Genomic DNA, 16387 nt, shown 5'->3' with positions numbered 1-16387 from the left:
CTATTAAAATATAAGTTTTTGGGGGGGAGGTTTGGGGTAAAAATAATATAATTATGCAGTACCTACATGTTGTTATTGCAGAAACCCTCCTACCCTCCCACTCTGAAAATCTGGCATAGTTATCTTCTATATAAAAAAAAAAAAACAATTATGTTCATGGGCATGCCAGTTGCATGAGTGGACCATGTGTTTTTGAGAATTCTACACTCTGGGGGAGGATATATTCACATCAAATGGCAGATGTTGTTTGACATGTAAAAGTTAAAGCTACACAATAGCAACAGGTAAGTATTTGCATAATTAAAATTAGTTTTACCACCCTTCCCAGTCTACATTTCTCTTCTAATTAAAAGTTGTATCTTTCTTGACAACAGAGGACTGGCTGTTTTGATTTGCCAACTTGCATAAATTAGCCTTGGAATTAACTATTTATGGTTCAAAAACAATATCTGGATTTGCCTCTTGCTCAGCTTGCTGAGATCAGAAATTTAGCTTATGTGAGATGCCTGTGATGACTAAGGAATCAGAAGAAGATGTATGTGGCTTTTTTGTATGACCCATGAGTGGAGTCTTAGCATGCTATTTTGTATGACCCATGAGTGGAGTCTTAGCATGCTATTTTGTATGACCCATGAGTGGAGTCTTAGCATGCTATTTTGTATGACCCATGAGTGGAGTCTTAGCATGCTATTTTGTATGACCCATGAGTGGAGTCTTAGCGTGCTTTGCAGACCAGTTTTAAATATTGAATGGCCCATGACCCTAATTAAAATGGGTTTAACTCGTATCTCTTCTCAATGTTGAACTTTTTCAAATAGATGAAGATATCACACTATACATGTCACACTGGAACAAAATGCAATTTATATTTCTTCTGCAGGAACACAACTACCTGTACACATCCCATCATTGATGAGACATATTGCTTTGACTCTATACCCTGACAATAAACCTGCTTCGCTTCATCTGTAACATATTGATACCTTTGACAACATAACTGGAGTACAAAGTGCACTGAGTGGCCAAGTGGTCGAAAGCACTATCCTTTACGGATCACTGCCATCTCACCTCTGTCTGCGTGGGTTTGAGTCTCGGATTCAGCCTATGTGGGTATGTGAGAAAGCTGCCAGTAGCTTCTCATGGGTTGGTGGTTCTTTCCGGGGTTTTCCCGGGTTCTTCCTCCACCATTAATACTGGCTGCCATGTATAGCCTATCATGTGCTGAAAAATGGCACTAAACCCTACAGCAACAACAACTACAGTTAGTACAAGTGAGATATATGAAACCTGGTATCTCAATGAAACTTGGTATCTCTAGATCTGTGTATATTAATAAAATTCAGCATGTAATTATAAAAAAAATTCCTTAAAATATCTGTCTTTCCTTATTAAAGCCACGAAAGTAACCTATGATATTGATTATTTAGACATAGTTTTGGGGTTAGAAATTTCTTCCCATCGTAAAATTATACAAGCCATATATTAAATGAAAAATCGCAGGATGCATAATTTCAACAGAACTGTTCTTAAATGTAGCTAGTAAATAGTCTTTAGGTATTAATATGAAAAAAAGTTAACGGAAAAAAATTATAGAAAAGAAATATCGTTAGAGAAGATGTACAATTGCATAAACTCTATGTAGAGTTGTAATTGTATTATCCGAATTTCATTACACAAGTATATATATTTAGTTTCAAGTAAACTTTTGATATTTTTTTCTTCGAATATACTTATAAAAACCATGTCCAAGTTTATAAATGTATTTCCAGAGAATTATTTCTCAAAACTTTTGAAATTCCTGAATATTTCAAGGCAGATTTATAGGTGTAGCAGAGTTTGTCAGTTGCTTATTAAAATACCCAAAACATTTGTCATTATCTGTTATAACAAGTATTTTGCATAATTTCATATAGTCAAGGCCATTAATTGCAAAAATTTTAAAATTTATTGTTTGTGATTTCATCTGTTAATAAAATGAAAGACAACAAACAATGATATGCTTTTCTCCTGAAACACTTCCCAATGTAATTACCAAGAGTAAAGAAAATCGAGACCACCCCCTTCCAACCTTTGAATTACAACTTCAGTTCATGTGAAAGCCATATGACTGTTGTCCACAAAGTAAAGCTTTGTCTTCGAGGAGGTTATGCTTATTAATTGTGCCTTTATCTTTGGAAACATTATATCGAGTTTGTATCAGGATATAGAGAAGTAGGTAGAATCATCATTATATCGAGTTTTTATCAGGATATAGAGAAGTAGGTAGAATCATCATTATATCGAGTTTGTGTCAGGATATAGAGAAGTAGGTAGAATCATCATTATATCGAGTTTGTATCTGGATATAGAGAAGTAGGTAGAATCATCATTATATCGAGTTTGTATCAGGATATAGAGAAGTAGGTAGAATCATCATTATATCGAGTTTGGGAAATAGTTTACTTATTTTATTGGGGTGGCCGAGTGGTCTAAAGTGCTTTCCGTTACAGATCACTGCCATCTCACCTCTGTCTGTGTGGGTTCAGGTCTCGGATTCAGCCAATTTGGGTATGTGAAAAAGCTTGCCAGTAGCTTCTTGTGGGTCGGTGGTTCTTTCCGGGGATTTTCCCGGGTTCTTCCTCCACCATTAATACTGGCCGCCATGTATAGCCTATCATGTGCTGAAAAATGGCGTTAAACCCTACAACAACAACAACAACTTATTTTCTTACAATATTATATAGGCCTGCTTGGTGAAATGGTCGTCTGTTACATTATATAAGCCAACTGTCTCAGAGATGTAAGGTACTCGTGGACCATCTATCCACAGTTTAGTTTCTGGGCCAAATTCCTAAACTTTAATATACATGTATCTCTGAAAATTGGCATGTTCATTAGAATGGTGGTGTAAAGTGGATGTGTCTTTTCCAAATCACAATTCAGTAGCATTGATGTTTTTATTTTGATTGTTCCTTGTGTTTATCCTTCATCTATTCATCATACTTATGATTCCAGAGCAGAACTTCAAAATTTTTAGATAACTGTATGGAATTAGGATAACCTATTAGACAAAGGTTTTAGATAAGTCTTTGCATTGACATTTCTCAGCTTCAACATTTTAGTGTTTTTGTCCATTTTGTCCATCCGTCATCCACACTTTTTGGAACAAAACACCAAACGTGTGTGTGTGTGTGTGTGTGTGTGTGTGTGTGTGTGTGTGTGTGTGTGTGTGTGCGTGCATGCGTGCGTGCGTGCGTGCGTGCGTGTGCCATTCCCTATGACACTTTGTATATCAGACTAGTACTCTTAAGATATATTTTGCATTTGAGAAATTGTTATCTTCAGTATTGGTTTGATTTGGCTGGGGATATAGATGATGCCATCTTCTTGTTTCACTTAAAACTCTATGATAATTAATCAGACAACATCATTGTGAAATATGACTGCAAATAACAGAGGTTGCTAAGAGAATCTATTAGGTTTCATTGAAACATTTGCCATTGATCAATTATGGTTGGTGTAAGCCATCAGGTAATAAAAGTACTATTATTAATGCAGGATTAAAAGAACATTATGTTTTATCCCCAGATATGCATTATGGGTAAATAAGCCATCATATGTTTTATCCCCAGATATGCATTATGGGTAAATAAGCCATCGTATGTTTTATCCCCTGGTATGCAATATGGGCGAAGAAGCTATCACTATGGTTGTCTGCTTTAAAACATTTCTGTTTCTGGAGCATAAAACTCTTAAATGATTAAAGTTTTTTGAATGAGGTACACATTTTAAACCAATTATGTATGTAGAGGTGCCTTTGATACTTGGAATTTTACACATTAAAAATGTTTGTCTTACCATAGAAACAAAGTGTAATATAAGCAGTATATATAATGAGAGTGTTGGATCCATCTCTACTGGAATAAGTAGTATACGGTATATACTCGTGTATAAGCCCGCTTGTGTATAAGCCGACCCCCAAACTGATCAGGTATAAAAACTGAAAGTGCATGCCCGGCATATAAGCTGACCCACAACTCTGTGAGACATTCTCAAGTTGCACAAGGTAAGTTCAAAATGCATTTATTTAGGCAAACTTATATTTTAAAAAATACATGTATACTTATTTCAAGGTTGGCGTGCATGATTATTAAAAAGAAGTGGTATAAATGTGTTTGAAAAGTAATTTATTTAATTTTCAGATTTCTTATTGTTTCTGCTTAATTTAGATTTGTGTATAATTTGATGGAACGATGACAAGAATTCAGCAATCACGAGTTGCTTTAACACTACCTCTCCCTTTTGACTCGATTGTTTGATTATGCATTATTGCATTGGACATTTTAGATCATTGCACCGGTAATTACATTTTTACTTTGCTCTGATATTGTAAATACCTAACTCATTAAAATGCAATCTTAGTATGATGAGACAATGAACAACAATACGGTTTGCTCGTAATTAGGCTACTAAATGTATTTACATAATGGCGTCACTGCATGTACATTGTAGGTTTGATTATGTGCAGAATTAAGTGCATCCCTTGGAGTCAAATGATACGGGCACCATTACGCTAAACTTTAATGATATCTCCAAAATACAATAATGAATTTCAGAAATAATGCTTCAAAAAAACTGAGTTGCATTTTGCTTTGATGTAAGCGACCTTAGACCATACCTATCAATTTTCATTCCAGGAGGGAAAAAAATCCCATTTTGGAGGTGTTCCATGCGTATCTCCTGATTTCGTATCTTCTGATTTTTGCAGAGAACTCCCAACTATTACATTATGTCTTCGATTTTCATTTCTTCTAAGAAAGAAAAGTCCTACATGTTCAGTTGCATCACCAGTGAATTATTGTTGTGATGAAATAATTACTTCACAAAAAGAATTGGCTTCTTCATGAATAGAATGTTAAGTTTAAACATTCACATAAATTAATGATTTTTTTTTTACCTCTACAATAAAAAATTAAAAAAATTAACCACAACAATAAAACCATCCACATGTAATTTCAATCCCAAGAATGATCACTATGACTGCTGTAACTCCATATGTTATAGTGTCATTCCCAGGAAAGAAATTTACACGAGTGAACACCTGTCATTTTTATAATGAATATTCCAATGTTAATTACCATCGCTAAATTAAAAGAAAGAATGAAAATAAATACCACACAGCAAATGTGTCCTCATAAAACTAAATTAAAAATTCAGAATACATGTTTTACAGTAAACAATACCAAATGCTTCACGAGTTGACAATAAAGGAATATGGTTGAATATGTGAGGGGAAAATACGAAACTGTCTAGGCTGGCTATATTTTGGTACCCTTAGTTAAACAAAATTGGGAATCCTTTATTTGCCAATCAATTGCTGGTGCTTGCATATTAGTGCAAGAATAGTGTAGAACATGGTTTGTTTGAATTAAAACTGAGGTCCAGTCGTTTTCACAAAATAGTTGCATCGTTAAGGATTAACTTTTAATTAGTCGCGTTGGCTTTCTTGTTTGTTTATTTAAGACTAATCTTTAGCTATTGTGCAGTTTGACCACAGCTGACCCGAATATGAAAATAGGGCATGTCCTGGGGGAAAATCATGTGCGTCACAGGGAGAAACAGTGTCTTTTTGCGAATTTCATGCATATTGGACCAGGAAGATTGATCAATATTTAGTGAAAAAAGGCTTTAAAAATGCTATAAAAAAACCTCAGACTTTAGGTCCCAATCTCTATTTTTTTTTATTCATTCTCCTTACTTGGCTTTGGAAAAGTTCATAGGTATGCCTTATGCCCCGTTATACAAAACTACGATAATCGTGCTAATATTGTGGAATGTAAGGCAATTACACATAAATGTACTGGTATATTTGCCGGTCATAATTCCCTCTTAACACAAGCCAGTTTCAGAGTTTTAATGATTAACTGGCCTTTACTGCTGTCGCAGAACGAAAGACTAATTCGCCAACTATCAACATAGGGGATGCCGAAACAGCAAGCTTTACATTGTGTGGAAAGTTATGATGTTTGTTCAGCCAAAACACAAAACTAAAATTGTTTGATGTTGATCTTAGTTGATCTATGTAAGTTATGCTGGTTATAAGCCTTATACAATTAAATCTGCATACCTTTTTAAAAATATTACCTCCATTTGTAAGCGTGTGATTCAACATAAATGAAACAGTATTAAGGACTAGCTGAAATGTTATCTGGAAGAATGCAATTTGGTCAAAACAATGAATAAAGCAAAATCTGCATGTAATATGTTTGGGAATAAATAAGGATTTACGTGACGCTATGCATGCTTTGCACTGTGTAAGTACTGTACATTATATTTCAGCCTAGTCTCCCAGGTAAACTCAACTGGCCTGCAAATTATTAAGTCTGTATTTACCTTTATTTAATTTCATGTTGGAGAAATCAGAAAATATGCACATGCAAAATAATAACAAAATCAGTCATAGTACTTTATAACAGTTTAATAATTGTCGAGTAACCAAAAGTTATTTTTTTTTACATGCCTATATCTTATGGCACGAAAAAAACATTGTTTCGTGTCCAAAGATTTACAGCCATTAGAGTAGTCAACAAACAGACCTAAAAACTGTCAAATTTAGACATTGGCCCATGTATAAACCAACCCTCCTTCTTCCAGGCTTATACGCGAGTATATATGGTAATACTGAGAATGTTGGCTCTTACGCAGTTTAAGTGGGAGTTTTTATACAAGTGGGAGATTAAGAGATGTTGACTACTGTTAGTTCAATACATTATCTTATTCAGGTTAGCTAATTTTTGTGGTGAAGTTCTTAAAGAAGTGCTATTCAATTGGTATATTTTTATTTCCCGATAAAATTCCTATTATTTCCCTATAACTTTGTACACCAGATACCCTGAAATAAAGCTATAATTTTTAAACATATGACTGGGAAGTTCAGTGCCTGTGACATGTAATTCAGATACCCTGAATGATAGCTATAATTTTTTAAAAATATGACTGGGAGTTCAGTGCCTGTTACCTTTAATTTGGATACCCTAAAATATAGCTATACTATTATAAATATGACTGGGAGTTCAGTGCCTGTGACATGTAATTTATTGTGATAATCAAGAACCTACTGAATGTGCATTGTAATTTTGAAATAATCCGATGTATTTCATATTTGACTGACTCAGTTTGACTGTTTGATTCACTTAAAAAAGAAGCAGAATAATTCCAACATATTTGAGTACAAAAATTAAGATCCACAAAATAACCTTCATAATCAGCAATGATTGATTCATCCTTGGACCCTGTCATTAATTGATGTTAATGTGAGCTGAGTTATAGAATACATGTATCTACATCTTTGAAGTTCAAGCTTTGGTTTAAGTAAAATACAAATATATATATATATATATATATATATATATATATATATATATATATATATATATATATATATATATATATATATTGCGACAAGTTTTGCTACACTTCATGGCAGATCACAGATTCTTAAATTGCAATTATTCCCATACCAACAGTTGGTGTAAATCTCCAACGATCTTTATGAAGGTGTTTATAAACATGTTTACATTTTAGGCTTGGCCATTGTCTGAAAAATGGGGGTGGCAGGTACCATATCTTATGTAAAATAAATTTACAAAGATTGATTTTTGCCTGAGGCAGTTTTCATTAGGTCTTTACAGCACTGTAAAGTAAATACAGGCCAAAGAAAGCCTGATGGACACAAGGATTGGTTGTGGAAGATTTCTGCACACACATGAATTTTAGGTCATAGATCATTGAAGATGCAGTGCAGCCAACAGCTTTAAAGGTACATGTATTGGTTTATTGAAGAAACCCAGATTACCAGTTCAACAGTAAATTGCTATTTAATCGAGATGAACAAAATTATACCCAGTTGGGCCTCTTCTTTTCTTTTTTGAGTGGAGCAGTTCTATTGGCCTGTATATGATTGGAGATGTAGTGCAGCTACTAGCTTTTGATGCACAGGTACACAGTGTAACGGTTTATTGAAGAAACCCATATCACCAGTTATACAGTAAATTGCTGTGATCATTTTATGTGTAAGGTGTAATTGGTAATGTTAGGCGAGATCATGTTCTGCACATAAAAATGACACAATTTGGTTGAATATTTATTGAACAGTTTTCAGATTGCAGTGTCAGTGATGGTTTATTTATATGCCGTAAGTGTGAGAGTTGGGAAGTTCATCTTTGAAATGGAGATCATGTAATGGATTATTGTCATGCATGGAGTGAAATAATATAATTTAATATTAAAAGAAATAAGTGAGACACTATATGTAATAAATATCATATTTATATAAAAAGTATCTAAATTATTTTGGAAAATTCTGATTAAAAACTTTTCTAATCTGGTTGCAAATATCTTTGAAACTCGCAGCTTTATATATCTTTATGTATGTAAATTGAGAAAAACAAATGTCAACAACAAACAGAGTTTGTTATGGAAGAATACCTCCAACTTCAGTAGAGTGATCCTTTTTATTTTCTCAGTCTGTAATGTGGTTTAATGTAGCTGTCACTATTTGTTTGTATATCTTTATGTCTGTCCATACTCATTTTCATTTCTGGAGCATAGCTCTCAAACCATTCAAGGTTACTTGATATCTCTATAGAACTAGGTATCTTTGTGACACTTGGTGAGTATATTGATGATTGGTAACTTTGTGACACTCAGTGCATATATTGATGATTGGTAACTTTGTGACACTCAGTGCATATATTGATGATTGGTAACTTTGTGACACTCAGTGCATATATTGATGATTGATAACTTTGTGACACTCAGTGCATATATTGATGATTGGTAACTTTGTGACACTTGGTGCATATATTGATGATTGGTAACTTTGTGACACGCGGTCCATATATTGATGATTGGTATCTTTGTGACAATTGATGAATATATTGATGATTGGTAACTTTGTGACACTCGATGAATATATTGATGATTGGTAACTTTGTGACACTCGATGAATATAATATTGATGATTGGTATCTTTGTGACACTTGGTGCATATATTGGACAGGTAGTTCACAATTTATCAATATTCTTCATGTTTTCTTGGGGGGTGGGTCATCCTCCCTCCCTCATCCTGACTTTTGTTTCTTGAACATAAACTATTCAGAATATTTGTACCCTTATAATACGTGGTACATGTGGGCCTTTTGGAATTTACAATTCTTTGGTTTCAGTATTTTGTATGTTTTTGGCCATTGGTTTTAGGGTTTCCATCTAATATCATCTTTAATATTCTGAGCATAACTCTCAGATAGTTCAAGGTATATCTTTTAAATTGGGTACTCTTATTGGACAATACATACATACATATACATATACATATACATATATATATATATATAGTGGTCTAAGTGTGCATTTTGATGTTCATTATTATTCTGTTTCTGATTCAGTATTTCTTATTTTTTGTATAGTTATAAAATATTGGAGGCTTTTCTAAGGTCAAGATATATAAATGACGAGTTTGTGATGAAAGATGTTGAAAAACTAAATATAAACTTTAAAATAAAAACAGTTGATCTATTTACAGAACAGATGAAAATAAAACAGGTCTTCAAGACATGTTCCTGCAATCTGCATGTATGTAAAACCATGTATACAGAATCACATCAAATCAGATTTGCTTGCAGATCTTTGATTACATTACCTACTCCAACTTGGAAATAAATGTACATAAACCAAGCTTGAATCACTAAGTGATTGCACCAATTATGAAATGTCTTTGTATGTCACTTAATGTATGAAAGAAGATACTTTTAACATTAAGCAGACTTGTTTTAAAAATGGCAGGCAGAATCCAGATTCTACCTGAATGCAGTATTTGGTTTCAGAGAGAATTTGTTACTAATTTTTAATCACTCCCTCCAAAGACTTTTTTGGAAATGGTCGTAGAAATGAGGAAAAGTGTGATGATGGTTATGAAGAGAGATTTGTTATGAAGGGAGATTTGAAAGCAATTGGAATGGTTGTTCATAAAGAATATTTAACGATTTGCCTGATGTATGGTTTCTTGTTTTACGAAATGAAGGGTAAAGAAGCATGTTTGCATCGTAAAATGAATACTTTTTTGGACTCAAAATTAATGCATGGTTTTAGATTATTCTTATTTAGTGTACTTGTCTGTGTTGTGATTTTTATTCATTGCAATTTTAATGATGATAATAATAGTATTAGATGCACATATTTAGGAATGACATTTACTCTTCGTTTTTTTTTTTTACAGAAACGTAGAAATATGTGCTCTTGCTGGATACATCATGGTCTAGATTAAAAACCATTTTTTAAAAAGTTTATTTTTCTTTTGGGGGGTTATTTCAAACTATTAAAACTATTTTTCTTCTGTTTCAGAATGCCCAGGTATTTACATTTCCTGATATAAAGGATGAACTTAAGGAGGTGAGTATAAGAGAATATTTATTTTGGGGTATTTTTTGAAGTGATCCTTCATTGGGAAAACTCTGTCTTTATCCATCATGCAGTCATCAGGTTGAGACTTTATTTTGCAATGCTATACACTTAATTTATATTGTAAAGGTATAATTGATGGCCTTGTTATGGGGCCCTAGGGACTGACCATTTAATTTTAAGGAGGCTAGGGATTTTTGTTGAAAACATTTCCAACTCCCAAATAGTTTTGAAAAAATATTCTCTTTCTCGGATTTGTAGAATAAAAGAACTAATTCTATCCATCAAATTAGTTGAAAAAAATGATCTTGAGATAATAAAAAAAGAAACAGCCTGTTGGAAAGAACATTCCAGGTCATGCTACCTTTGATTAATATTAAATGGTTGGTCCCTTAAAGTTTTGACTTGTAATATTGACTCACCCAGATCTGAGCAGACAAGAATTTGAACTGGCTTAAATTAATAGAGATCATTCACTATCAGTTGTGCGGAAACATTTGTTGGTGGACAGGTGAAAAGTTGGAACCCAAAGGCTACAAGTAATTTCCAAGTGCACAATGATGGTTTGACCACTTGGTCATGTATGAATTGGTTGATAATTTCCATGGATTAATATATTGGAACCTTGACTAGTTTCTGTTATTCCATCATGGGAAATTCAAGTAAGATATATACTTGCTTATAAGACAAGTCAGACTGCAAACAGTAAGGATCTTGATCAGATGTACCATAATGTACCTGACAATCAGGGTCTGTGTTGTTTGTTCTTCTGATTGCTCCTAACAAACTGCACAGACCCAAATCTGCCAGCATATTATGTGACAGCAGATCTGGGTCTGTGCCATTTGCAGTTGGACTTATATGCGAGTATATATGGTAGCTCCAATTTCTGTAGCATGGTATAGCCATTAGTAACTGCACAAATACATGCACATAGAACAATTTCATAATACCCACAATAATTTATTACATACATTTTTTGCACAAATGTCTGCAAAAGATGTTTTAAGAAGGGCTGATATCACAAAGTTTCATACAAGTAGGAGGGGGCCCCGAGTAGTCTAAAGCGCTCACTGTTCCGGATCACTGCCATCTCACCTCTGTCTGCGTGGGTTCGAGTCCAAGGCTCGGCTAGCGTGGGTACGTGGGAAAGCCTGCCAGTAGCTTCTCGTGGTTTGGTGGTTCTTCCCTGGGTGTACCAGGGTTCTTCCTTCACCAGTTATACTGGCCGCCATGTATAGCCTATCTTGTGCTGAGAAATGGCGTTAAACCCTACAACAACCAACCAACCAACCATACAAGTAGGAAAAATAATGATTTGTAAAGTCATAATAGATGGCAGCTTTTGGCTTCATGGATGTCATCAACAGAGTGACTAACATAGCAAAACTGACTTTTGGGCCCATCATCATTGGCACATGCCCTGCACTTAATATGCCATCAAAAATATTTGCTGTTACAAAAAAAAGCTTTTAATGGTTGCTTCTTATGCACCACTCAACAGAATTTGACAAAATTTGGCAGAAAGCATTATAGTATTCTGATCTACTATAACATCAGGCCAATGTTATTAATGGTAAATGAGGCATCTTGTGAAAAACTGCATAACATGATTTGACCAAGTTTGAAAGAAAACATTCTGCTCTTCTAGATTTATTTATATGATACTTGTACATCATTATAATATGGCTGCCACTACAAAAATAAAGAAGAAACTTTAAATGTTTTGTCAAAAACCAGTCAACAGAAAGTGAACAAGTTTGATAACAAGCATTCTGACATGAAAGTCAGAATTTGACCAGGGATGTTGAGTTCATAGCGATAATGCAGACTGCCATCAAATATTGCTGGTTACTATAATTGAAAACCCTAACAGATTTTTTAAATACATAACAAACTTCGATGAAATTTGACAGAAAGTGACCCAGGTATAGCTTGAATGTCTGTAAGATTTATTCAAGTTATACTTTTCCACCATAAAAAAATGGCTGCCATTAATGAAAGTAGAAAAGTATTTACACAACTCTCAAATCTCAAAAAACCCACCGAACGGAATTTGGCCAACATTGTTTCAGAGCATCCTGGCATGGGTGCCTTTTAATGTTGGACAAATGGCGCTGATGTGCCATCAAATATGGATAAGGATAGGGTTATTTTCACAACATATGAATTGAAACAAAGTAAGCATCCACTGACCCAGATTTTTTGTTGTTAGAATAAAGCCAGGAAATTAACTTATGATAAGTACTACAGGTAAAACCAGTTATAACATGATTCATTATAATGTGATTCTGCTTATAACATGATGTCAGCAAGGCTCCCATTTTTTAATTTACGGTGACCTCTCTTTTTAACAGCCGAAATACATGCTCTTGGAAAAGTCGATTATTCGTATCCCTAGCAGAGTTTTAATCCCAGTACTGCGTTTTAATGTTGCCTTAACTTCTTAAATTTTCAAAAACATATTGCAGTGTTATATTTGTTTACAAAATTAAAGAAAAGCTTTCAAGTTCAGAAAAGTTAAAAGATCTTTGAATACAGTCAGCACTGTTTATTGTCATGAGGAAGTAACATGAAGATAGTTTGACATATTCTGAGAATTTGTTAACACGATCCCACTTATATTGTGATGTTGCTCCAATCATTGCATTATAATGGGTTTTACCTGTATTTAGAATTACAGGTTTTCAGATAATGTAGTTCCTCCCCTTTTCAGACCCCCCCAAACCACACAAAATGCATACATTTCATAGAACAAGTTAAAAACAAAGAAAATAATACATATTAGGAATTAAAATGCTTAATTTATCATTCAAACTGTAGATAAAATAGTAATGTAGCAAGCACCATTTTAAGTTGAAAATAATTTGAGAATTTAATTATATTTATAATACTCGATTGTCGCTTTCAGTGGATAGTGTGCTGAAATCCTTTGCAGAAGTACTAGGTTCAGTTCACAGACCAGGTCAAGTCAGCTGCCATGTTGTGCCCCTAAGCAATTCACTTACACTCATTGCCCAACAAAAAGTGACTAAAGCAACAAGGCAAAACACCTTAAAGCAAATGGACCTAAATATTACATTTATATTTATATATTATGTGCAAGAAAAAGATTGGTTTATGTATAACTTATTTCTTGTAAATACCATGTCCAAGTTTTTAAATTTGTTTCCAGAGAATTATTGCTAAAACATTTTTAATAAGTTTGATTAATCTGATCGAGTTTGACACTTGCTACGATTCTTATATTACATGAAGCATTTGTTGTGTACACATTACCACATGTATTGTGCATTATTTTGGGGTCTTGAAACTCTATGGTCTTAAACTAAGTACATGTACATGTAACAGAAAAAAACCCAAACAAGTTTAGTAAAATTCAACAAACATTTTATTTCCTTAGATTACCATGGGAAAATTTAAAAGGAACTATACTGAATGTGTTGATGTACCAATAGCTTTGAATGTGCTGATGTACCAATAGCTTTGACTGTGCTGATGTACCAGATCTTGATTTATCACAGTGATAAAATCCAGAATGTTCTTGAAAGAATTGATAATAATCCTGAAGTAGTGATTTGGTCCAAAATATCAGTGATCACTTTGTAATTCCAATGAATAATTTTTAAATAAATGATTTCCCTCAAATTACATTTTAACACAACAATAAATAAATCCAGAGACGGAACTTAAAGGAGGGGTGAACTAATTCTGTTGTCTAGAACTTTATATAAAAGTCTAAGACAATAAAATGATGCAGACAGTGGTAAAAAGTTCTGTCCCAAAACCACCTAATTTTATTTAAGAAAAAATAGACCTTGAATGCAAACATTAGTAAACAGCCTGTTTATAACTTGAAAAAAATGTCTAAAATCAGGTAGAATTTTCAAGAAAAAAAACAAGGTTCTTAACTCAAATCCAAGTAAACATATTCTTTTATATAAAAAATGGTATTAGTCAGGTGAGCTCAAACTCTTACCTCAGTTACGGACAAAGCTGAAGCATACAATACAAATTAACAACAAGTAACAAGGGCATTTAATATGTTTAGCATGATTATTTACACATATTAAATGGTTTTTTTTAGCTTTTAATTTGAAAAATATAATAACCCATAATGCCATAATCACTGAGACACTGCAGCTCAATGATTGCAAATCTTAAAGATTTCTCAGTTTAGAGTCCAAGCTTGTCCTTGGCGGTAAGCCTAAGGACAGACCCAGGAGTACATTCAGATTACACAGATTAACTCCCCTTGTAATGCCAGATAAGTGGTTATACTTGAAGGGTAGGGCTATGAACAATTTACAATTTATAAATTAGGGTCAAATCTCAAGGAGCTGGGAGAGTTCAATGGGACAGTGCTGATTGTGTAAATAACTTGTCTGTTTTATGATGAGAAAGTGCTTCTATGTACATAGTTATGGAAAGAAGAAAAATCACACCAGCATCAATAGAGTCCGCAGCGAGAAACTATGTGCTCCAAGCTTTTCTTTCTCTGTTGTTGAGGGTACCGACTTCCACCCTGTGACACGAGTATTTTGACATGAATTGCATGACAAAACTGTATGATGATGTATATCCTGAGAAAATCTTGGACTTCATGAGGGAATGTGGATGGTATAACTGATTTTGACTATGAGTTATTGATTTTGTATGTGTTACATATAATATATATATATATATATATATATATATATATATATATATATATATATATATATATATATATATTACAGAATTGTAATACCTCTGCATTTATATTTTATCTTGTACTTCATGTTTACATTTACTTGGAAGGGTTTGAGAAAACATGGATTGGATAATCTGTTTTGACCATATGCTTTGGTGGTCATTTACATGTTTCCTTTATCATATGTTGTATACATTTTACAGACTTTTATCATCTCTGCTTTTTTATATTTTATCTTGTACTTCATGATTGCATTTACTTGGAAGGGTTTGTTGACAAAAAGTTTGTGAAGTCTATTTTTATATTATTTTGAGCTTTTCTTTTACTTGACAGCGTATAGCCCCTATTGTGTTGATGTGCCATAAAATGCTACTGCACATAAACATATTTTTGTACCCCTCTACTACATACATATTTTTGTACCCCTCTACTACATACATATTTTTGTACCCCTGTACTACATACATATTTTGTACGCCTCTACTACAAATATATTTTTTTACCCCTCTACTACATATATATTTTTGTACCCCTCTACTACATACATATTTTTGTACCCCTCTACTACATATATATTTTTGTACCCTTCTGCTTGCTACATATTTTTATACCCCTCTACTACAAACATATTTTTGTACCCCTCTACTACATACATTTTTGTACCCCTCTACTACATACATATTTTGTACCCCTCTACTACAAATATATTTTTTTACCCCTCTACTACATACATATTTTGTACCCCTCTACTACAAATATATTTTTTTACCCCTCTACTACATACATATTTGTGTACCCTTCTGCTTGCTACATATTTTTATACCCCTCTACTACATATATATTTTTGTACCCCTCTACTACATACACATTTCTGTACCCTTCTGCTTGCTACATATTTTTGTACCCCTCTACTACATACATATTTTTGTACCCCTCTACTACATACATATTTTGTACCCGTCTACTACATATATATTTTTGTACCCCTCTACTATATACATATTTTTGTACCCCTCTACTACATATATATTTTTGTACCCCTCTACTACATACATATTTTGTACCCCTCTACTACATACACATTTCTGTACCCTTCTGCTTGCTACATATTTTTGTACCCCTCTACTACATACATATTTTTGTACCCCTCTACTACATACATATTTTTGTACCCCTCTACTACATATATATTTTTGTACCCCTCTACTACATACATATTTTTATACCCCTCTACTACATACATATTTTTATACCCCT

General features: G+C 33.4%; 1 protein-coding gene across 1 annotated transcript in view; it reads left to right on the top strand.

Annotated features, from left to right (window-relative positions):
- The window catches only part of LOC149792441 (chaperone Ric-8A-like), a 173194-nt gene that overhangs the window by 37086 nt on the left and 119721 nt on the right, over nucleotides 1–16387 (top strand). Inside the window, exon 2 of the mRNA XM_089971018.1 lies at nucleotides 10381–10428. Within this exon, the coding sequence (XP_089827144.1) occupies nucleotides 10381–10428 (48 nt within the window). The remainder of the gene's footprint in view (nucleotides 1–10380; nucleotides 10429–16387) is intronic.

This window comes from Sinohyriopsis cumingii, chromosome 9 (assembly GCF_028554795.1).
Source record: "Sinohyriopsis cumingii isolate HCF-2022 chromosome 9, ASM2855479v2, whole genome shotgun sequence".
Taxonomy (NCBI): Eukaryota; Metazoa; Mollusca; class Bivalvia; order Unionida; family Unionidae; genus Sinohyriopsis; species Sinohyriopsis cumingii.
The sequence above is the reverse complement of the archived record's forward strand: the minus strand, read 5'-3'. Positions and strand labels throughout refer to the sequence as shown.